This window comes from Heloderma suspectum, chromosome Z (genome assembly GCF_057233095.1).
Source record: "Heloderma suspectum isolate Gila_16-S chromosome Z, 16-S_ref, whole genome shotgun sequence".
Lineage (NCBI taxonomy): Eukaryota > Metazoa > Chordata > Lepidosauria > Squamata > Helodermatidae > Heloderma > Heloderma suspectum.
The window spans coordinates 12,772,608-12,796,236 of NC_139476.1; the positions used below are offsets into that span (position 1 = coordinate 12,772,608).

Here is a 23,629-nt window from a genome sequence, read left to right on the forward strand (position 1 = left end):
ACACTGACTCTCTCAGTTTAAAACAATCAACCCCAAAGAATCAGGCAATGATGGCTCTTTGTGAACAGTTTCACAATCCATGCTGCTTAACTTGGCTGGAACTGCTGAGATGGGACAGGTGAAGAGATGGCTGTTTTCTGGCTAAAGAGAACAAAAGGCACAAACCACTCCTTAACACAAACCTATTCAACCAGATACAGAGTTAAGGGAAAACAAATACAAGCAACTACTATACAGCTGATAGCTACGTATAATCACACACAAATAATAATAAAAATCTGAATTGGTCTAATACTGTAAAATATGATGTAATGTATTTTGCAGAATCGGCTATCTAGATACCACATACCAAGAGTGAACAACTTGAGCATATGAAGTTCTCAATGGGTGGAGGGGGATATTCTGAGTGGGTTACTCATCCCACTCACTCCAAGGACAAGGCCATGAGAACTTGCTAGAACTCTGTCCCTCCCTGAGGGAGGAGATTCCTCCAGCTGCATCCCTCTTTGATCCACAATAACTTGGAGCTCCTGCTTTGTAACCAAATGCAAGCATGGTCTAGATCCACCCCAACAAACACACACACACACACTTCCTTTCCCTCTGCCTGCCCCTGAGTTCCCATTCCAGCCCTCTGGACAGCATTGAAGACTGAAAGGGCTGGAGGGCTGTGAGGGGGGGGGGTAGGAGTTGTGACACTCTGTGCAGCCTGATGCAGCCAAAGCACAATGGAGAAGCAGCCAGGGTATGCATACCATCTCTTAATATCTCTGCTTCTTTGGGGTGGGAAGAGGGGTTAGACTCACAACTGTTAAAGCATTCCTGCTTTTCATATTTACATCTAGTTTCAGGATGTAGACAGCATTTTAAATATATTCTCACCCACTCACACACACGCGCGCGCGCACACACACACACACACACACACACACACCATTTTCTCTTCCCTCTTTTTTTTTTCTAGAGACCAGAGTCTCTGCATCTTGAAATATAATTTCTGTTTTCTCTTGAAGGGGTTGTATTGCATTTCCGTTAACTGCATGGACAACGCAGAAGCACAGTTTACCACAGCACTCCGGGTAAGAGCAAATTCAACATCCTCGCTATCGGATGTGGAGCTGTTTTGCTGTGTCCAGGGTCTACTCTTCAGGGGCAACTTTTTAACAAATTGAAAATCCTGGCTTGCATCAGACTTCTGTGAGCTGTAAAGAAAACAGGCACATATTGACCGTGCCTTTGTTCTTTGTTTTTTCCCCTGCTACAGCTCACCACCCATCAGGAGCTGTGGGCTTTCATCGTGACAAACCTAGCGAGTGTTTATATCAGGGAGGGGAACCGGCATCAAGACGTAAGAGCTTTGACCAGGATGAAATGCATGAATATTCTTTTTTTATGTATTTAAAGCAGTTTTATCCTGTTTCTCTGCCAAAAAGGCTCCGTGAGTGGTTTATATATAATCAGTAAAACAAGACAGTCCCTGCCTGCGGCCTTACAATCTAAAAAGACATGACACAGAAGGAATAAGGAATGGGGAGGGAAGTGGGGGGGGGAAGAGCCTTTCAGCAGGGCTGGTGGAATGGCTCCACTTCCCCCTCTCATCTCCCTCAATACAGCCTGCTGGAATGGCTGCTGTTGGTGACAGTCAAGGGAGGAGGAGGAGCCTTCAGGCTTGTTGCTTGCAAGGAGCTGGATCGCATATGATACATCAGAAGGAAATAAAATTTACTTGTCTACATTCATCAGAGAAAATCATTTTAAGATGGTCTAGAAATGGGATTTAACTTTTTCTGAACCAAATTTTAATAGAGCAATTCCTGATTTGTGTTGGTGCTGCTTAGCACATAACGCGAACAATATCTGTGGATATAGTATCCAGTAATTCAACCAGTGTACTGCTGTGTGATGTGTGGAACCCTCTAAAACTCTAAAAACGGAGTGGGATGGGCTTCTTTTGAGGGGGACCCCATAGCCACAGGCTCCTTTAAGCTTCAGCCAAACTCAGCTGAGGCAGTTCCAGTTCTGTAGCCAGAAAAGCCAGATTTTTAACATTGCATACACTTGACAGCACATGACTTGATTAGTCATGATTATATCTAGATTATACCTTTTGCATAAATCCGAATTTTTCCCAATTTGCATGGTTTTATTTTGGTTTTGCTTGTCAATGGGAGAGGGCAAAGTACTGAAACTTCAACCCCTAGAAATATATTTTAAGCACCCCTCTCACTTACCTGAGATTGCAGCAGGGGCTTTAAATTTTTTAAAAGTGAAAATGAAGGTTCATGAGAAACAGTATTTTACATTTTTGCCCTATGCTCCTTCAGAATTGTAGCACACACACAACCCCTGCGCATCAAACTCGTATGAGTTCTTTGATGCTATTTTTTGTGGCTGCTGGATGCAGGGCTGCTTTGGAATATGTTCAGGTGTCAAATTCCTTGGATCTAGCTGTAGCTTGTTTTACTTTTTTCCTAAGAGTAATGTGCATTGATGAACACTATTTCCCTTCCTCATTTTCTCCTTGACGCTAGCTTTACAGTTTATTGGAAAGGATAAACCCAGACCACAACTTCCCAGTGAGGTAGGTGGGCTGGTTACACTTTCAGATGTAACTGTGGGTTATGTGGCTGACTGACATAGGCAAGGCTGTAACACTTTTACATGCCTGGGGTGAGCTTTGAATGGCAAAAGCGTTGCAGTCCAGTAAGTCGGGGCATGCTGGCACCGCAGTCTGGTTGCTGGTGGCAGCAAGTGGTTGCCTCTTCTGACCAGATAAAACAGTACAGTATGCCATGTCAGGCTGCAACTCAGTCTCTCTGCCTTCCTGTTATTAATGGTTACATCTGTATAACTGGAATGCTAAAATAAATCCCACCAAGAACAGCTGTAAGAAAAGCTTACAGGCAGAAACCGTATACCATAGCAGGGCATTAAACCTTAAAGGCCTGTTTAAGTGGGTCTTCAAACCCCATCTAAAAGCCAGCAAAGAGGGATCCTAACGGTTTTCCCCAGGGGAGAGCATTCCAAAGTTCTCGTGCCACCACCGAAAGGGCGTCGCTCATTTGTACCCTTCCGTCACGTCTCCAGGGCTGACGGGACAGGGAACAGGTCCTTTGAAGCTGATCTCAGGGCCTGTGCAGGTTGATAGTTTTAAGGATTAATGAAGAAAGGTCCATGTGTGTAGCCTGTTGTGAGGGCTGTGTGACAATCGCCACCCTTTCCTCCCATGGATCTAGAAGTCCTGGAGGTCTTAAAAGGCAGCTGTGGTGGGACTGATCCGTGTGTGCCCCCCATGGAAGCAGGAAGAGGAGCACAGGAACCCACCGCTGCTTTCCTTCATCCTGAGAATTGCAGCAATGGCAACAAAAGGAGCAAGGAGGAAGGAATTGGGGGGGGGGGTGACTGGACTGGGGTGGGGGTGGAAGCAAGTGACCCTCTTGGAAATGAGTTACAATGCTACAGCAGCCTTCACTGGCACCAGCTGGCCTGGGGTCAGGTGCCTGCCCTCTGGTTCTTTGTTGTGCAAAGACTGTGTGTTCTGCTTAGTGGCCTGTAGCAACGTGCTGTTGGCAACCCAAGACTGTTACATGGTCTGTGCATTGACAGGAGAGATCCAGTCAAGGCAGTAGGGTCAAGCCAGCACATACCTGTTTTTCTACAGTGTTGATGTTCAGCTGATGTCAACATCTGTGTGGCCCTCTCCCTCCCATAAACAGTGCAATACAGTATCTAGGCCTAAATCCAGTGCCTTGGATAGATCCTAGAGAGTGTTCAGTGAAAAGCAGCCCTTTTGGTGGTGGGTAGCAGGGTAACGATAATGACTGAAAACAAGTCAGACCTCTGCTGAAAGCTTGTAGAGCAGAGTCTGGGTGCTGTAGCCTTTGGCCAGGGGGGATAAAGGTGGAATGATAGACATAGGCTTGCTCTGTGCTGTCATTAACCCACACTTCTGTGCCTGGGTATCTGCCTTGTCTCCAGCTCTCACTGCCTGCGAGCGGCTGCCTTCTACATCCGAGGACTCTTCTCCTTCTTCCAAGGGAGGTACAATGAAGCCAAGTGAGTCGCGTAGGGTCGGCTGGCCATTTCTTCAAAAGCAGAGGGGAGGGAGAAGGCAGTTGAGGGCAGAGAGTGCTATGCCACTCCATAATTGGGCCACCTCTTTGACCACGCTGAAACATCCCTTGAAGTTCAGAATACCCTTTATGTAAGAGGTACCCTTGCCTCTCCGCATTGCATGGGGGTGGGTGTCCTCTGAATTATTTATGTATTATATTTCTATACCACCCCATAGCTGAAGCTCTCTGGGCAGTTTACAAAGATTAAAAACCGTTAAAACTACGGTATGCAAAGTTTAGAAACCATTTACGTAAAAACAGACAGTACCTACAGTGACTGCGTATATCTAAAACAACTTCAAGCAATCATCCATAAGACAAATCTAGGACCTGATTAAACTGACTGTATGCTGCCAAATGTTGGCACCCGGCAGGCCTCATTCAGGGAAGTCATTCCATCATTGGGGGCCACCACCGAAAAGGCCCTCTCCCTTGTTGCCCCCTTCCGAGCCTCCCTCAGAGGAGGCACCTGGAGAAGGACCTTAGATGCTGAGGGTAGTGTACAGGTATGTTCATTGTGACATGAGGGAGGGATCCCTGCTCCCTAGTTCCCTGCTCCCTAGTTCTGCAGGAGTTGGGATCATGCACACAAGAAGGCACTCCTTCCCTGCTGCTTTCTCCATGGAGCTCCCTCTGCCCTCTCTGATATCCCTGTGGCTAGCAGACCCTTTTAGCTCAGGGATGCAGAACCTCTTCAATCTGAGGACCAGATTCTGTTTTGCAGAAGCCGCATTCTGGTGGTGGGTGAGGCTAAAAGAAACAGGGGCAGGGCCCCAAATACTAGCATCTTTTAGCTCAAAGCTCTTACTGCCAGGAACTAACTAATTAATAAACAAACTAAGCCTTGGAAGAGGCATTCCAACTTTTTAGAGTGGGGGAAAATACTGCACAGAAGCTAGGAAACCACCAAATGATCAGTAGTTGGTGGGAAGGTGGTGTGGCAATCTGGGCAATCCTGGATTGGGACCCTGGGGCTGAGGTTCTGCACCCGTGCCCTAGTTGGTTTTAAACGGTGACAGAAATGAAACCATCACATGAGGAAATTACACAGAGCAAGAAGCAAATTAAAAAAGGTAGTAGATAATAAAAAGGGGGGAACTGGGGACTTTTTATATATGAGCAAAAATTAGGAAGGAGATTAATGTTCGGTTAGAGAACAAGTTTAAAATTGGCTGCCAAACTACAGTAAAAATCTCTACATTTTCTCTCCTGAGGTACATAAATTAATTATTTGGTGGACAGACCTAGAAGATCTCCAGGCCACTTCTAGCATATGGGTGGAAAGTTCCAGACTTGAAATGCAGTTAGCTTGGCTACTTAATAGTGCTTTGGAAATCCAGAGTACAGACATTCTGGGAAGTGCCCAGATTGCTGGAGGGTGATGGTGGTAGATATCAGCTTTAAGTGCAACTGCATGCTGGACAAAAGTAGCCATTTTTTGTTCTGTCTTCTGTTTCTGTAGGCGTTTTTTGAGAGAGACACTGAAAATGTCAAACGCAGAAGACCTGAATCGATTAACAGCATGCTCCCTTGTTCTCCTGGGCCATATATTCTATGTATTGGGGAATCATAGGGTAAGCCATAAAGCCTTTTCAGCATCACTTCTGTCAGCACTTCCCTTCTCTTTGCTAATACCAAAAGGGTTGGATGGTGAAGTTAATCTCACTTAAGAGTTCTGCCAGCAGCCCCATCAATCACCTGAACTTGTCAGGAAAATTGCTGGAGGAGGGGTGCTTTTAGCATGTCTGTGGTGTGTTGGCAAAGTTGTGACAAGCGCAATCGATTGTAACTTCTGAAATGTGGTTTGCTCATTTGAGGGTGGGGAGTGACTGCAGGAAAAGTGAAGAACTGGAAAGGATTGCTAAGGAGAAGAATTTGTATCTGTAAATCCCATCCACTAGGGAAAGTGGAAGGCAAAAGGAAGAGGGGCCGACCAAGGGCAAGGTGGATGGACGATATTCTGGAGGTGACAGGCTCGACCTTGGGGGAGCTGGGGGTGGCAACGGCCAACAGGAAGCTCTGGCGTGGGCTGGTCCATGAAGTCATGAAGAGTCGGAAGCAACTGAACAAAAATCCCCATCCAGCTCTTTTCTCCCATTTACGTTGGTTTCTTGAGGCAAGAAACAGTTGCCCTGTTGTACGTGGGTCATTCCGCAAATGCTGCCATTTGTCTACTTTTTTAGAACAGTAATTATCAAGCTGCCATCTTGGGAGACCTGCCAGGATGCTGTGAGAAATGAATTAATGAAATTATTTGAGGCCTTGGTGAGGAGGTTGCCTACTGCATCTCTGCAGGATTTGCTGCTCTGTCCTTGCCTCTGGCTGGGAGCAGATAATTCTGCAGCATCTTTGCATGAGATGTGGTTTGCTCATTTATCCGCTGCAGAGATGCAGTGGAATTCCTCAGAGGAGGCTACCTGTTACATCTCTGCATGAGCTACTGCTCTGGGGGTGGTGCTTTCCAGTCACAATTTATGCTCAGAATAGCGGCTCACATAGAACAGGGGTGCAGGACCTCTTTCAGCCTGGGGGCTGAGTTCTGTTTTGGAGAAGCTTTGGGGGGGCTGTATTCCAGCCGTGAGCTTGGCAGAAATAACAACACACTTTAGATTAAGGGTCTTGCTGACATTATCTGAGCCTTAGAGGCATTTCAGCCTTGTAGAACTGGGGAAACTGCACAAAAGCTAGGATACCACCCAATGATAAGTGGTTGGGGGAAAGGAGGGTGGCCATCTGAGGGACACCAGAGGGCCAGGTTTGGCTCTCAGACATGAGGTTCTGTACCCCTGCTGTAGAAACATAGTGGACAGGCTCCTGCTTGAGGGTAAAAGTGCCAGTTTGCACAGGAAGTGAGGTGCTTCCATCTGGGTTGGGAGTTTTGGGAGTTCTATTAAGTACCGTGCCAAATCTTCTCTGGAGCATTGCTTAAAGGTGGCAGAGGGCGACTTGCAATTGTGGTTTGGTTTCAGTGGGTCCTTCAATGCAGCTAATTCAAGGGAAATTATCCCTATGTGACGATTGCACATATCATTTGACCAAGATCCTATCATCCCTAGGAGAGTAACAACATGGTGGTTCCAGCCATGCAGCTGGCCAGCAAGATCCCAGACATGTCGGTGCAGTTGTGGTCATCGGCTCTCTTGAGAGGTAAGTTTAAGGGAGGCACTATAACTCAGTGAGGTGCAGCATCAACTTAGCATACAGAAGATGTCTGCTTTAATCCCTACCATCTCCATTTAAAAGGATAAGGTAGTACAGTGGTCTCCAAACTTTTTTGATTGCACACCCCTATCAGTAAGTAATTCTTGAGCACGCACCCCCAATATATGTCTGTTTATTTATAAATGATATGCCTGTACTACTGTATTAATATATTATGTCCATTTTAAAACATACACAAACATTGAAATTAAAAAAGGATGAGATAAAGATGAAATAAAAATATTTTAAAATTTATTTATTAATGGTATAAATCCCCTTTTTTGCTCTCACTAAAAATATTATTAATAATAATATTTTTAGTGAGAACAGTGTGAATGAATGTGCATCTTTATTTTTGAAAATCTTGATTTAACACTTTGTAATATGGCGATTTGAAGGTCTGGTTCTAAGTTCAGTTTATTTTGAGACTTGGTTTTAATGGCTGTCGTAGCTAAAAAAGACACCTCACAAAGATACACAGATCCGGATAGAAGAAGTACATCGTTGGCTGCACTTGCTAAATCATGATACTCATTTTTCAATCCCATCCACCAATTATGCAAAGGTTTTTGTTGAAATTCAGCTAGTAAACTTCCATCTTCCCTGATGTCAAGCAGTTGTTTTTGCAAACTAATCAGAAGGTGTTGCATTTTTATATTTTTAACAAATGGGTTCAAAACCCACTGAAACTCTTCCTTTGGAAGATTTTTTAACAGGTTAGAAAATTCCATTTCCAATTTGAAGTGTGCAGATATGAGAGCTTTTATAGGCGACACACTTCCATCATTTTCGACAACAAAATCATATGCCGATGGAAATGTTTCCACACATCCATTTTCAAAATGCTCTCTCTGTAGCATGAGTGTCTTTCAAAAAGCAGTTACTTTCTCACTCATTGTTAAAACATCACCTTTACCTTGAAGGGACAGATTGAGTGTGTTTATTTTTTCAAAAATATCTGTCGGAGCATACTGCTGACAGCCACTTGTCATCACAGAAAAGATCAGCAAATTTGGAACGAATGACCTCTCCTTTGACAGGATGGCTCCGGTGCTGTGGCCAAGCAAGCAGCTGCACCTTCCTCTGCCGTGTCTGGCGGAGACCAGCACTGAAGCTCTCAGTGGCTGTGGCAGAGGCAGGATAGGACTGGAGCCGAGAGAGAAATGTCCTGGAGCTTCCCTCTCGGCTCCCGTCCCCTCCTGCTGCCACCGTCATTGACAGGGGCAGCAGGACGCTGCTCAGTTATCAGGCAGCTCGTGCACCCCAATGGATCGTCTTGCACACCCCCGACTTTGGAGACCACTGAGGTAGTAGGTGTTGGAAAACAATCTTTCTTTCTGCTTGGGATCCCCTCCCAGTCAGAAGAGTCAGAACTGGAACAGAAGGACAACCATTCTAACCCCTGGTAGAAAGCCATTTCTTCTGTTCAGTTAAACTCCCAAGAAGTGTCCAAGTATAGAGTCACGCCCTGGCAGCATTTAGTGCTCCCATTGGCTCGTTCCTGTGAGACAAATGACAATGCAGCCATCTCCAGTGCTTTCCAGGGGCCTTTCTGCTGTCTCAGTTTGAAACAGATCTGTGCTGCCGTGTTTACTTGGCTACAATGCATGCAGAGACTGCAGGCCTGTCTCCTTCCTTTCTCCTTCCGCTTCTGTTTTTAATTCTGTCTAGGCAACTGAAACTGTTTTCTGTAATCGGTGTCTGGATGATGGCACCAGCATACTGGATCCTTCTGCATCTACAGGACAAGGCAGGCCTGGCGCAAGCCCTTTTGCTGCGTGAAATAGAACTCCCACTGCCGTGCAACCTTCTCTGCGTCCCTCCCTGCCACCCCCAGCCTGGAAAGCATACTGCCTTTGTTGCTGCACGGGGGCTCTCGCAAAATTTGCGGGAATACTGCCGCAATCTTGCGAGAGCCCTGCAGAAACAGGGCGGGGGGCTGCTCCAAAGAGTCCCACCAGCAGCTTTCTTGCTGCAGCGAATGTCACAGTGGGAAAGTGGCTGGCAGGGCTCTCTAGAGCCCTTGCTGGAGATGGCGGTGGGCTCTCAGGACTGAGGCTGGCTTGGGGGCAGGGGTTGGGGAACAGCGCAATTCACCACTCTTCCAGGTCTGCCGCCTCATGTGGGTGCCTCACCCTGCTTCGTGGGTGAGCCAGCCCTGGAGCAAGGACAGTAAATGGGGGGTTGCACTTTATGTGAGCTGCATTTAGTGTTATCATTCCCCCCCACTCCCTGGTTCCTGCATCGGCCTTTGCTCCCTGCTTCAAAGGGCTGCTTTTGAACTCTTTGAGCAAATATACCCAGAAACAGCTACCATGAAGGAAGCTTTCTTGTACCATTTTATCCCCACAACAACTCTGTGAGGTTGGGTTATGCTGACTGCTTAAGGTCATCCAGCGAGTTTCATGGATGACCAGGGATCTGAAGCTGTGTCTCTGCATTACTAGTCCAGCACTTCAAGCACTACACCATACTGGTTCTCCCAGTATTGTTTACTTTATGGTTTTCTCTCCACAATCCCAGGAAAATTCTTGTGGTATTGTTGCAGAACCCAGAGTCAGAGAGACCACGGAGTGAAGGAAAAAGAGATTCTTTATTTAACGCGCGGGCTTAAGGCTGGAATCATTTCCAAAGAGCCAGAAGCCCCGATTTACATTAGCACATTAGTTTTATAGACATTGTGACACATATGAAACGGCTCCTCCTCCCCCTCCCGCATGGGGTTGCAATCCTCAACATTTCTTCTCTTAGCACTATTGTTTATAATACAAGAACTGGGTTATAGGGTAGCCATGATAAGGAGAGAACAGAAGAGAACAGCAGAGAACAAGATATACAATTGTATGACCTTTGACAAGATAAGGAATTCCTGTGTCTCGTCAGCTTACAACAATATATTCAAGGGAGAAAGAGCTCAGCAAGAACATGAAGCATGAGACTGCATGAGGCTACTTAGTCTGACCCCCGATATGGCTGCTACATTCCCCCCTTAAATGCATAATTTCATTACAATTATAGCATTACTGATAACTATACAAAGCTTTTTGTGACATACATATTACTTAGCCTCTTGTTGGGCTATTAGAGCATAGAGGGCAGCAGTTTTACTAGCTGAGACATAAAACAGATTGGTTAAACAGCGCATAAGACAAGGAACGCAGAGACATAACAGAACTTTTATGAACAATACTGGTAGAATTAGGATGAACAATGCTTTTAAGCTAGCTAAGATCTGGAAGCCAAGGGGTTAACTAATTTAGCTAATTGTTTTGTCTTATTGTTTTGTTAGCTACTATATTGTGCAGCTTGTTGATCTGTTCATCTACAGCATTGCCATTATCAGTTAAGTTAAAACAACAGAGCTTTTGGTGTGTCTCACAACTTAAATGATGAAGAAGGAAGAGGTAATCTATACCAGCTCTATTTTCTAGAACTGCACCTCTTAGATCACGCAACTCTTTATTTAACAATGACAATGCTTGTGAGGTGGCATTTATGCTTTTGGCTAAGCTGCAAGCTAACCAGTTGTTCTTTAGACCATTAGCCAAGGCTAAACCTGGAACCCCAACTAGTGACATTGTTAAGGCCAATTTTTCTGAGTCAGAATATAACTGCACATGACTATTACAATTTTTAGTTAGTTGGAGTGCTCGAGGCTGCCGTTGACGGATTTTCTCGGGCTACAGGGGAAGAATTGGCACCAGTTCAATTGGCGGCTGAGGCAACATGGGTGGTTATCAGACAAGTTGGCAGGAATGAATGACCAAGTGCGGGAATTACATGTCTAAAACCATCCATGAGGCAAAAGTATGTGGGCATCATTAAAAGATATGTTTTGAATTTTATTACAGTGGAAGGGGGCCAGGGATAGCTTTGTATTTTCTGGAAAATTTTTTGACAATTAAGCATTTGTGCACACGTAGCATTTGTTTCAGCAATGATGGGGGTGCGTAGAGTGAACTCTGTAGGGGGTAGGATCTTTGCAACTACGCCCCAATTAGCATTTTGGGAATAAGTTAAACTTACACCATAAACTCTTAACATGGTATCTTTTTGAATTTTCCCAGGATGTCTACAGACAGGTATTAGGCAAGAGCTAATAAGCCTGTTTGCAGGTATACCTCTTGGCAAACAAAAATGTTTTACTCTCGTGATGTTAGCCAGGTGAAGCCAGTAATTATCAGCAAATCACTGGGACAAACTTTTTTTTCCAGGGGCAGACCCCCCTTTTTGCACCTTATTAAGGAAACACAATGCAACACTACTAACACTACAACACGCATGTTTGATCTTCTTTGGGATCTGACCGTACGCTGGGCAGCTATTCACCTGGCAAGCTGCAGTAGGGTCTAGTCCCCTTCTTCAATTCTCCAGTTGCAGGTCTGACCGTACGCAGGGGGACAGTTTCCCGGTGTGTCCACAGTAAGGTCTAGCCTGAGTCTTCTTACTGCTTTTTCAGAATGATTTTTAAAGGATTTTCAGGATTTCTGTTTATGGTCTACTTTCCCCCTCTCGCTCTCTTGACTCGTGTCCAATGTATCCAGGGTTTAATTCTAGCTGCTTTTATAGCTGCGGGGGTGGAAAGTATGACAGTTCTGAGTTCTTTCCATCTGGGAGTCAAAGGGTTATTTTTCCCTCTTTAACTCATACTTTAACTCTTGGTTGGAAAGGATGAACTTCTGTGATGGGAATGGCTTATTTTTTTAAGACAAAGCGACGCTGGGCTTGAAGACCTTTGCTCAGTGTTTGGACTTCTTGTTTAAGGCTAACGTTTGCTTGCTCTTGATGCCACTCCAGTGTCAATCATGAAGTCAATGTCACTGCCCCTCACAGTCAATGTCACGGCCCCTCTCAAGCTGTCTCCCTCTTCGCCCATTCTGGCCTCTTTGGTTTTTTCCTTTGTGTATTTGATTTATTTTATTTGGGCATTCATGCCACTAATGTCCATCTTGTCCACACTGGGCACACTGGTTCTTTTTTTTAAGAATCTTCTGCCTCTGCCGGGTCTTCTTCTTTTCTTTTTTCGTTTACGTCTTCTTGGGCCTCTGGGTCGAGGGGGGTGTACTGGCGATAGGCATTTGAAAGATGCTCCAAGTACGCTCTGGGGCCTCGGTGGCACCTTGCAGCACTTTAGACACTTTGGTCATATTAATTGACTTCTTTATACCTGCTTTCATGGCTTCTAACAGCAGGGTTTGATACTGGGTGAGGCGCTCTAGCCCAACTTGTGTTTTGGGATTCCAGCGAGGGGGGGATTACTTACAAGGAGACTTTATTGGGTAACTTACAGCACACAGGCGTACTTAATGGTTGGATCAGACAGCTTCTCTGAACCACGAGCTATTGGGCTAAATGGGTTTTATACCATACATGTTACCCATGAGGCAGCACAACACTAGCAAGCATTTTTAGCATAGGCTAGAAGTGTTTGGTTCTCAGGCACAGCTTCCTGTAAACAACTTCGCTTCCCAAAGTGCTTGATAACACTTTTATTTATTAGTATGGGAAGACAAATTTTTTCTTTCTTTTGCTTTCTTTATCTTTGCTGATCTGCCTGTATTGCAGATCATGTTTCAAACTTTTTATATAAAACTTTCTGCTCCATGCACCAGCCTTGTCTCTTTATTCGTCTTTTTCAAGTTAAACTTACTCACTTAAACCTTTCTGCCTTACACTAGTCCCAATGACATACATTTGGGATAGGCTCTTCTTCTCCTTCTAGTTACATTTTCTTTATTTTAAAGAACTATTACATTATTGTGGCTACTTTACCCCAGGTAATAAGCTCCAGGCACAATCAGCTGCTTTTAATTTATCATGGGGGCAACTATGGCCACGCTTCTTTTTTATAAATGTTTTTTCTTTGCCTCTTGCCTTTTCTTTCTTTTTTCTCTCTTCTCTATCTGTCTTCTACTTTCTCTATTCCTTCTTTTCTACTTGCTTTTGTCTTTCTTTTCTTGTCATCTATTGGGAACCACACTTAGTATCATTTGGAGTTGCAACTAACACTAATCTGCAAATATCACATATACTTTATGATATCTAAGAAATCACAAAATATATACAACAAACTTTTTCTGCAATTTAACACAATGAATGGAAAACACTTCTTGCATGGTAAGGCATGATGGAGCAGATCCAGCAATCATACTGGTCTTCTGGCTGAAAGCTCAGGGCTCATTAAAATCAAGGGACGGGCATACCCACACACGCAGAGTTCTAGGTCACCATTTTTGCATCGGCAACTCTATGCTGCATGAGTTCTGGCAGAAGGAAATCTAAAAGTCACAGATCAAACTTAGCCTGCTGTACACTGAGCTGACTACAAACACAGACACATGGTCCACAGCGATGAGAGTTTAAGTTTATCAAAAGCTTCACAGCACTGTCCATGGCAAGTCTTTGACAATTTAAAATTTTAGTTCATGTGCAGAGTGTCTCTAAAAAGCCCAGATGATGATGGAGGCAAACAGTGAAGGCTCTGGGCAATGAAGATGCGATGTTTCTAGCAAAGGCTCTCTACTTTTGCATGAGTTTAAAAAGGGAAAGTGTGGCCCTACACCCTTTTTGACAGACAAGGGCCTTTAACTTTTTAGCAAGGCCTCTGTCTAAACAGAGCGGCACAGCTCAGCTCTCTAGCCGTGACACTTTAACCTGGGCAACTCCTCTGTAAATTTTATTTTACTTCTGTCAGGTTCTCTCACAGACATTTTAAAAACTTACTCTTTTTTTTTTTCCTTCTAACCTGGTACACGAAAGCACTGAAACACTGAGTGCCGAAACTCAGGACGCTGGGGGGTGATGGGCATCGCTTTATACTTGCATTTTTCAGGCAGCTATTAATCTTCGGGAAGGCGGTGGGGTGATTTGCAGGACTTCAAAGGCAAGCTTCTCAGTTTGTTTGTATTTGTAAATCTCAAGCTCAAAACAGGACACGAGGTACAGGGCCACCAAATTCTTGCTTTGGCACGGGCAACAAATAACTCGGGTTAGCTTTTTTCGCTGGGGTCTCAAACAGGAAAACAGTCTTAAAGTTGTAACATCACTGACAGCGTCAGCCAGCCAGCTACACAGATCTCATTGTTTTTCAAGACAGTTGCTCCAATATTTTCTTTTCTTCTCAATCAGGTTGGGTCTCCCAGCTTACACAGTTTATTGCAGCTTCCAGGAGCATGGCAGTAGCGTGATTTTGGCTTGGCCAGGAACATGCTGTCTGGTTTCTCGGTCTCTTTAGCACACACACTTAGGCAGTGTAACACTGGACACTCAAATCAGTGAGATTTCTTCATTGCAGGGAATCCCACGGCAAAAGCTTAATGGTTACGCTCTTCAGAAATCATATAGCTGATGGTCAGTAGCTACAGGCTCTATGCAATTCTAACACAGTTCAAAGCTAAACACGGTTACCTTGACAGAGATCTTCAACATGGTCTTTCCGCTTCATTCTGCTTTGGGACAGTCTTATGGCACACTTTTCACTCGAAGAGGGGTCTAGCCTGTGCTCTGGGGGCTGATTCTTCACCTTTATTTTCTATTTTGCCTTCATCTTCTGGGTCTTCATTTTCAGTTTCCATTTCTTAGGGATTTTATCTCAATTAGGCGAGGTGATGATGTTGTACAACTCAGAACGTTGTGGGCAATTTTCCTGCCCCCCCTCTCTCGGCACACTAGGCTAACAGCTACTTCTTCGGCCTTACACTCTCACGCTCCCACGCTTTGTTAAAAGCCAGACTGTCCTGCAACATTTTTCTAATTAACAGCCTCAGATCTTGTTCTTTTTTTCCTCTCAGCTCGACCTTGAGCTTTTTGCTGTTCTCTCTTTCTATTCTGAATCTTTTTTTAAAAAAAAACCTTTTTCCTTCTTTGTTTGACATACATCTCAAGGGCGTGCAAGGTTTGCTTCCCCCACCACCCATAGCCTCCCTCCTAAATTGAAGACAGACACAATTAGGGAATGGGAATTGGTCAGTGAGTAAGGGGTCTCACTGGCTGACACAAGAGGATTTTTCACAACACGCACTTTGCTACTGGCCTGGGCACCCGGACGGTCAACGGTATGCGTCAGAAACCGCAGTAGCCACTCACACAATCATCAATCTCTCCACTACATCCATATGTCCCTGCCACCCACTTTTCCCACTTTTTACCAGAGCGGAAAACGGCTTCCCCAGCTTCCTCAGCTTCCTACTGAGTACTGGCGTGCTAGGTACTGGCGCCCACTCGGGGGTGTGATCAGGCCCCCCTTCTACCCGCAAGGAGTAGGTTCTTTTGTATACGTATACCACCAACACTGACCTTCTTCATAAGGCGGGGCCCTCTTTTTTTCTGCCCAGTGGCCTTTCTCCCTAAAGGCGGGGCCCTCTTTTTCCCATATACTTGCCTTTCTCCTGAAGGCTTCCAATGTGGGTTTCAACTCAATTGCAGCTGCGATACAGGCAGGGCTCAAGTTCCTTCCTCCGCTTCCCAAGGTTCTCTTGCTGCTCGCTGCCGTTTGGGCGATCCCGGTGCAGGCTTTCTCCCATTCACTCGACAAAAAGGTCGGTGGCGCCAAGAAAGGGAGGCATGCGCCGAGCTCGTCTTCCCGGTGCGGCGATCAAGAGCAGGCAACTGCCACCTGTCTGGCTCAGAGCCTGCCACATCCGAGTCACGGCACCATTTATGTTGCAGAACCCAGAGTCAGAGAGACCACGGAGTGAAGGAAAAAGAGATTCTTTATTTAACGCGCGGGCTTAAGGCTGGAATCATTTCCAAAGAGCCAGAAGCCCCGATTTACATTAGCACATTGGTTTTATAGACATTGTGACACATATGAAACGGCTCCTCCTCCCCCTCCCGCATGGGGTTGCAATCCTCAACATTTCTTCTCTTAGCACTATTGTTTATAATACAAGAACTGGGTTATAGGGTAGCCATGATAAGGAGAGAACAGAAGAGAACAGCAGAGAACAAGATATACAATTGTATGACCTTTGACAAGATAAGGAATTCCTGTGTCTCGTCAGCTTACAACAATATATTCAAGGGAGAAAGAGCTCAGCAAGAACATGAAGCATGAGACTGCATGAGGCTACTTAGTCTGACCCCCGATATGGCTGCTACATTATGATAAAGGTTCCTAGCTCCTGTGATGAGTTGCCGCTCTCAGTAGGAAGGCTGCAAAAATAGATACAGCACAGCGTAGGAACATTTTTGTACTTCTGATGTTAGATCTCTTCTACGTGTACATTTTAGAAAGTCGTATATTCAGTTTTCAGATATTGTAAGTGTAGGCTTTAACGTGGATACTCATATCAGACTCCTAGAGCTGGTCTAGAATGAAGCCATTTATTGTAATTGATTTTTTAAAACCTGCTTAAAAATAATAATAGTTGCTCTTTCTGATGTCTGTTCTTTTTAATTAGTATTAGTTTTCTATCACTATTTAGCACCATCTGTGTACATGGCACTTCACAAGTTATGAGAGGATGGGTCTCTGCCCTGAGGGATTTACAATCTAACCTAATCTCTCTCTCTCTCTCTCCCCCCCTCCCTCCCCCCTCTTTACCTCTGCAAAAAAAAAGATCTGAACAAAGCATGTGGAAATGCCATTGATGCCCATGAAGCAGCGCAAATGCATCAGAACTTCTCCCAGCAATTGCTCCAGGACCACATCGAGGCCTGTAGCCTCCCAGAGCACAACCTCATCACGGTATGGTGGCCTTCATGTTCAAAGTCCTGGGGGCCTCCTTTGGCTCTTTTTCCTGTAATGTTTGTGTGTCTGAGTGTAGTTTCATATTTTCTGTTGGGGGGAGAGCACAAAGTTCCAGGGGAGAGAAGATACCACCATGGAGGAGCCCAGAGGTGCTTTCCTCCCAGCCATGGAAGTTTCTAGTGTTGCAGCCACCCAAACGCTCCTGCCAACCATTGAAAGCTGCAGAGGCACAGAACGTGTGGGAGTTTCTGATCATAGCTGTTGCTCTCTCTCCTGATTTCTTCTGTGGCTGGCCGGTTTTAGGAGGGAATCTGGGATTCCCACCTCCACTCATCTTCTGACACTTCCACCACCATTCCACCGCTTGAGCCATCCCCAAAAGGATTCCATAGGGAGCAATGCTGCCCTCCCCTCCATAAAAGGTTGCCCATCCCTGTTTCACAGCAGCCATCCAGTATTTCCATAATGCAAGCTGCTAAACAAGTCATATTGATTTAACATTACCAGATAAATCACTACCCACCAACCATGTGTATTAATCTGCTTCTTTATTTTTCTCACCTGCAGTGGACAGACGGACCCCCACCTGTACAGTTCCAGGCGCAGAATGGACCCACCACCAGCCTGGCCAGTCTGTTGTGAACAGGAGGCCTGCATACTCTGTTCAGAAAGATGCCAGAAACGCTTTCTTACGCCAAACTCTTTTTAACAAAGGATGGGCTGCAGATTCCTCTCCTAGCCTCTCAGGAGTTGCACTGAGGGTACCCTTCAGAGACTCACAGTGTGGCATGGCTGTTCTTAGCTCCTCCGAAAGCTTTCTGTCTGTCCGTGTGTCGCCAGGATTGCAGGGGTGTGTTGGCACATACACACACATTGTTGTGAGAGGAGGCTGTAATGTGATGTTTCCTCTTTCTCAGAATAAGGTTTGACAGACAGACATGCTCTCCTTCACTTGAGCTGAATCTTAGTGATTTTTTAAAGAGAAAAGACCCAGTATCATGAAGGGAAACCCCCCCGGATTGGTAGAGCTGGGTGGGGCAACTGAAGACCCCATCTACCACTGTGCTCATTAAAACTGTCCCTGAAAATGCCACACCTTGCATTTTAGCTGGTGCTCTATTGTCCCTCATATACCTGGAGCTGTTTGATTTCGTGATGGCATTTACTGTTGAAAATTCTCATATTTGCATTAGTCATCAACCAGCCCAGGCTGTATTCTCTCACAAAGGATTTGCTGCCTCCTTTGGCCCAACGTATGGTGCAAAGAACTGAGAACAGAGGGAAAGTTAAAAAAAGATGATCTTGCTTTCTGTGGGTCACTTCAGGGAATTTTCTCTTTGCATTCTTGAGGGGGGCTGCTGGAGAGAAGCTAACGAGCTGAGCCCTTGGATAACATCTTTCCCCTCTGAGAAATGGTTTCGCTTTTCTTCAAGTTCATCCATTTCTTTAGTTCTAGGGCAAAATTGGTGACTTCCCATTCTCTGTTTGGGGGAAGGGGACAGGACTCTGCCTCTCCCTCCAGCCCTCTGCTCTTGCTAGGAGGTTCGAGGAATAGATAGTGGGGAGAAATGAATACTTGGCTGGTAAGCCAGACTGATCTTTGTGGCCCCCTGGGATTTATTTGTGATAGCTTACTGCTGGGGTGGGCAACTTGTGGCTCTTCGTGTGTTTGGACCGGCAACTCCCCTCACCCCTCACCATTGGCTATGCTGGCTAGGGCTGATGGGAGTTCTGGCCCTCCAGATGTTTTGGTGAACAAGTTGCCCTTCACTGGCTTCCAGCCTGGGCTGAGTGGATACTGCAGAATGGTACAAAGCACAGCTTTTTGAAAATCGCAGCGTGCTTGCTGCTTCTTTTGATGGAGCAAGTTTCTAGTCCTTAATGGCTGCAAAGATACACTTGAAAGTATGTGAACAATGCCTTCTGGGATCCAAACAAACTTTCAAGTGCTTGGGGCTGGGACTTAAGTCTCCTTGCCTCTCCCATGTCTAGCAAAATGTAACAAAGTATGCAAAATACTTAAATCAGACTAGTGTGCAAAATAAGCAGTTAAGCAAATATGTTAGATTTGCATAATTGATTCATGTTGCAGAATCCAACTTTTCCTGGTGCAGAATTCATTACTGTTTTATTTTGGGGCCAGGACGCAACCCTGGTTTTGGTGTGTGTGGTGTGAATATGTGATCCTGTAACGAGATAAGTGAATTTATAATCGTGGGGTTTTTATCGAGAATATTTATCATCCCAGAAATACAAACGGCATCTTCTAATCATGCTGTCCTCGAAGGGTAGGCACAGGATGGGAGGCAGTCAGGAGAACTGGGAGAGGTGAGAACCCTTCGATTACTGCCTTTTGGTATTACTGAACTTGGATTGCCCTTCTTGGGTGGAATATATGCCTGTATATAGTGCTGATTCACAGATGATTCATGAAATACAGTTGTCACCCCCTAGAGAAGCAAAAAATGCTTATTGGCTCATGTGGGTGCAGGCTCTGCATCTGCCATCTTGGAAGAGATGAATGTACTCAGAAGTACACTTGTAACTGAGGTTCGCCCTCCTGTCTCGAGCCACCCGGGATACATCTTGTTCTTGAGTTCTCACAAACGTTTAGCACTAGGAAGGGGAGGTGCTGAGAAATAGAGGGTCCTGCCCAGCGGGATGCATCTTGAGGCGAGATGCAAGTAGAGTTGGGCCCACAAAGAAGAGGCTGACCAGTCCACAAACCTCTTAGAATTGGTACCTGTGGGGCGGCGGGGAGAGGCATAATGCAAGGATGGGCGTCTCCTGCGTTCTTGGGCAGAAGGAGTGGGGCTTGATTCTCCAGACCAACCTTCCCCAAACTGGTGCCCTCCAGAGGAGTTGGCCTACAACCCCCATCGCAGCTAGTGTGGCCAGTGGGCCTATTGACTGGGGATGATGGGAATTGTAGTCCAATGCATCTGGAGGGCTCTAGGCTGGGGAAGGCTGTCCCAGACAGGGACTCTTCTCTGTCATCCCCACCCCTAGACTTCCAAGGCAATGTTCAGGATGGTTAATAAAGTGAGCACCATCTTGGGAGTTGTTGTTGTTCAGTCGTTCAGTCGTGTCCGACTCTTCGTTCATGTCCGACTCTTCGTGACCCCATGGACCACAGCACGCCAGGCCTTCCTGTCCTGTGCTCTCTCCCGGAGCGTGCTCACGTTCATATTCATTGCATCGGTGATGCTATGTAGCCATCTCATCCTCTGCTGTCCCCTTCTCCTTTTGCCTTCAGTCTTTCCCAGCATCAGGGTCTTTTCCAGAGAGTTTTCTCTTCGCATTAGGTGGCCAAAATATTTGAGCTTCAGCTTCAGCCTCTGTCCTTCCAATGAGCACTCAGGGTTGATATCCTTTAGGATGGACTGATTTGACCTCCTTGCAGTCCAGGGGACTCGTAAGAGTCTTCTCCAGCACCACAGTTCGAAAGCATCAATTCTTTCGGCGCTCAGCCTTCCTTATAGTCCAGCTCTCACAGCTATACGTTGCTACTGGGAAAACCATAGCTTTGATTATACGAACCTTTGTCAGGAAGGTGATGTCTCTGCTTCTTACTATGCTGTCTAGGTTTGCCATAGCTTTCCTCCCAAGGAGCAAGTGTCTTTTAATTTCATGGCTACAGTCACCGTCTGCAGTGATCTTGGAACCCAAGAAAATAAAATCTGTCACTGCTTCCATTTCCTCCCCTTCTATATGCCAGGAAGTGATGGGGCCAGATGCCATGATCTTAGTTTTTTAATGTTGAGTTTCAAACCAGCTTTTGCACTCTCCTCTTTCACCCTCAACAAGAGGCTCTTGAGATCCTCTTTGCTTTCTGCCATTAGGGTGGTATCGTCTGCGTATCTGAGGTTGTTGATAATTCTCCCGGCAATCTTAATTCTGACCTGTGATTCATCCAACCCAGCGTTTCTCATGATGTACTCTGCATATAATTAAATAAGCAAGGTGACAATATACAGCCTTGTCGTACTCCTTTCCCAATTTTGAACCACTCGGTTGTTCCATGTCTGGTTCTTACCGTTGCTTCTTGTCCCTCGTACAGGTTTCTCAGGAGACAGGTAAGCTGGTCTGGTACTCCCATCTCTTTAAGAATTTGCCACAGTTTGTTGTGATCCACACAATCAAAGGCTTTAGCGTAGTCAATGAAGCAGAAATAGACGTTTTTCTGGAATTCTCTTGCTTTCGTCATGATGCAGCGAATGTTGGCAATTTGATCTCTAGTTCCTCTGCCTCTTCGAAACCCAGCTTGTACTTCCGGTAGTTCTCGGTTCGCATACTGCTGAAGCCTAGCTTGTAGGATTTTGAGCATCACCTTGCTGGCATGTGAAATGAGCTCAATGGTGCGGTAGTTTGAACACTCTTTGGCGTTGCCCTTCTTTGGAATTGGAATGTAAACTGACCTTTTCCAGTCTTACGGCCATTGTTGAGTGTGCCAAATTTGTTGGCATATTGAATGCAGCACTTTAACAGCATCATCTTTTAGGATTTTAAATAGCTCAGCTGGAATACTGTCATCTCCGCTAGCTTTGTTGTTAGTAATGCTTCCTAAGGCCCACTTGACTTCACTCTCGAGGATGTCCGGCTCAAGTTCAGTGACTGCACTATCATGGCTATCAGGGACATTCAGATCTTTCCTGTATAGTTCTTCTGTGTATTCTTTCCACCTCTTCTTAATCTCATCTGCATCTGTTAGGTCCCTGCCTTCTTTGTCCTTTATCATGCCTGTCTTTGCACAAAACGTTCCCTTGAGATCTCCCATTTTCTTGAAGAGATCTCTAGTCTTTCCCATTCTGTTGTTTTCCTCGATTTCTTTGCATTGTTCATTTAAGAAGGCCTTCTTGTCTCTCCTTGCGATTCTCTGGAACTCTGCATTCATTTGGATATATCTTCCCCTTTCTCCCTTGCTTTTCGCTTCCCTTCTTTCTTCAGCTACTTGTAAAGCCTCATCAGACAGCCACTTGGCTTTCTTGCATTTCTTTTTCTTTGGGATGGATTGAGTTGCTGCCTCCTGTACAATGTTACGGACCTCCGTCCATAGTTCCTCAGGCACTCTGTCTATCAGGTCTAAGTCTAATCCCTGAAATCTATTCCTCATCTCCACTGTATATTCATTAGGTCATACCTGAATGGTTTAGTGGTTTTCCCTACGTTCTTCAATTTAAGCTGAAATTTTGCAACAAGAAGCTCATGATCTGAACCACAGTCAGCTCCAGGTCTTGTTTTTACTGACTGTATAGAGCTTCTCCATCTTTGGCTGCAAAGGACATAATCTGATTTCGATATTGACCATCTGGTGATGTCCATGTGTAGAGTCGTCTCTTGTGCTGTTGGAAAAGAGTGTTTGCTATGATCAGCGTGTTCTCTTGGCAAAACTCTATTAGCTTTTGTCCTGCTTCATTTTGTACACCAAGGCCATGCCTGCCTGTTATCCCGGTGATTTCTTGACTTCCTACTTTAGCATTCCAATCCCCTATGATGAAGAGGACATCTTTGTTTGGTGTTAGTTGCCAGGAAGAAATGGAAGGAGGGGTGATTTTCCAGAGGGAGCCATAGTGGAGGGTTAACTTTTCCCTCCCCAGCAGCAACACCCCCTCTTCCCAAAATGCCCCTCGCTGTAATTCGGCTTTCTAAGAGCCTCCATTGTCACCAATGGAGGGTTTTTTAAATGTAAAAAAAAAAAAAAGCCTCATTTGCAACAGGGGAGTGGGGAGAGGAAATCCCTTGTCTCTGATCTCTACTCAGAGATGAGGGCAGGGGCCGGAGGTTCCCCATCTCCTTCCCACCCCCATTCCAAATAGTATACTTCAACAGTCCTCTGTTGCAGCTGGTAGTCCCGCCTCCCCAGAAACCCTCATTTTGGCCAGCTGGTGGGTGGGTGGGTAGGTGAGTTTGTGATTTTGCACTTAAAAAGTGGTGTCTGCCAGTGTGTTTGACAGTTCTTGCTGAATCTCATGTGCGTTACTCCTCTTCCTGCTCATGTTACACTCTGTGAAACAATTCTTATTTACCTTTTAAAGAAGTGTTCTTTAGGAAATTTGTACAGTTTTGTCTTTTAACCTTTTAAGAAAAGTGTTTAATCTTTCCTAGCACTGATGTGCACACATAAAGAAGATGTACAAGGCAAGTGCAATTTATTTGTTTTCATTTCAGGAAGCAAAGCGACTTTCACCCTTGTCAAGGGTAGGTGCTCTAAGAACTTTGAATTTCATTTGTCATGGGTTCTATGCCTTTCATGTATTTTATTAACTTATTCATAACATCTGTGTCTTGCCTTTCCGCTACACATAGTACTTGGGGCAGGTAGTAATAAAATACAGAATTGTCATTAAAATATAAAAGCAAATCTATTAAGAATTCCTCTATGAGGGAAGATTACAACAGCTGGGATTGTTTAGCTTGGAAAAAGGGTGAGTGAGGGCAGACATGACAGAGATGTACAAAATAATGCATGGTGTGGAGAATGTGAATAGGGAGACATTTTTCTCCCTCTCCCAAAATACTAGAACCCAGGATCATCCTATGAAGCCAACTGGTGGGAGATTCAGGAGAGATAAAAGGAAGGACTTCTTCACACAGCGCAGAGTTAAACTATGGAACTCACTAC

General features: G+C 45.2%; 1 protein-coding gene across 2 annotated transcripts in view; it reads left to right on the top strand.

Annotated features, from left to right (window-relative positions):
* Positions 1–22,735, top strand: part of MAU2 (MAU2 sister chromatid cohesion factor) — a 41,364-nt gene extending 18,629 nt beyond the window's left edge. For both annotated transcript variants that reach the window (XM_084825532.1, XM_084825533.1), the window contains exons 12-19: positions 1,014–1,079; positions 1,265–1,348; positions 2,532–2,581; positions 3,979–4,056; positions 5,578–5,689; positions 7,172–7,262; positions 16,877–17,004; positions 17,575–22,735. In XM_084825532.1, coding sequence (XP_084681658.1) covers positions 1,014–1,079; positions 1,265–1,348; positions 2,532–2,581; positions 3,979–4,056; positions 5,578–5,689; positions 7,172–7,262; positions 16,877–17,004; positions 17,575–17,649 — 684 coding nt within the window. In that variant the 3' untranslated portion in view covers positions 17,650–22,735. The remainder of the gene's footprint in view (positions 1–1,013; positions 1,080–1,264; positions 1,349–2,531; positions 2,582–3,978; positions 4,057–5,577; positions 5,690–7,171; positions 7,263–16,876; positions 17,005–17,574) is intronic.
* The last annotated feature ends 894 nt before the right edge of the window (positions 22,736–23,629 follow it).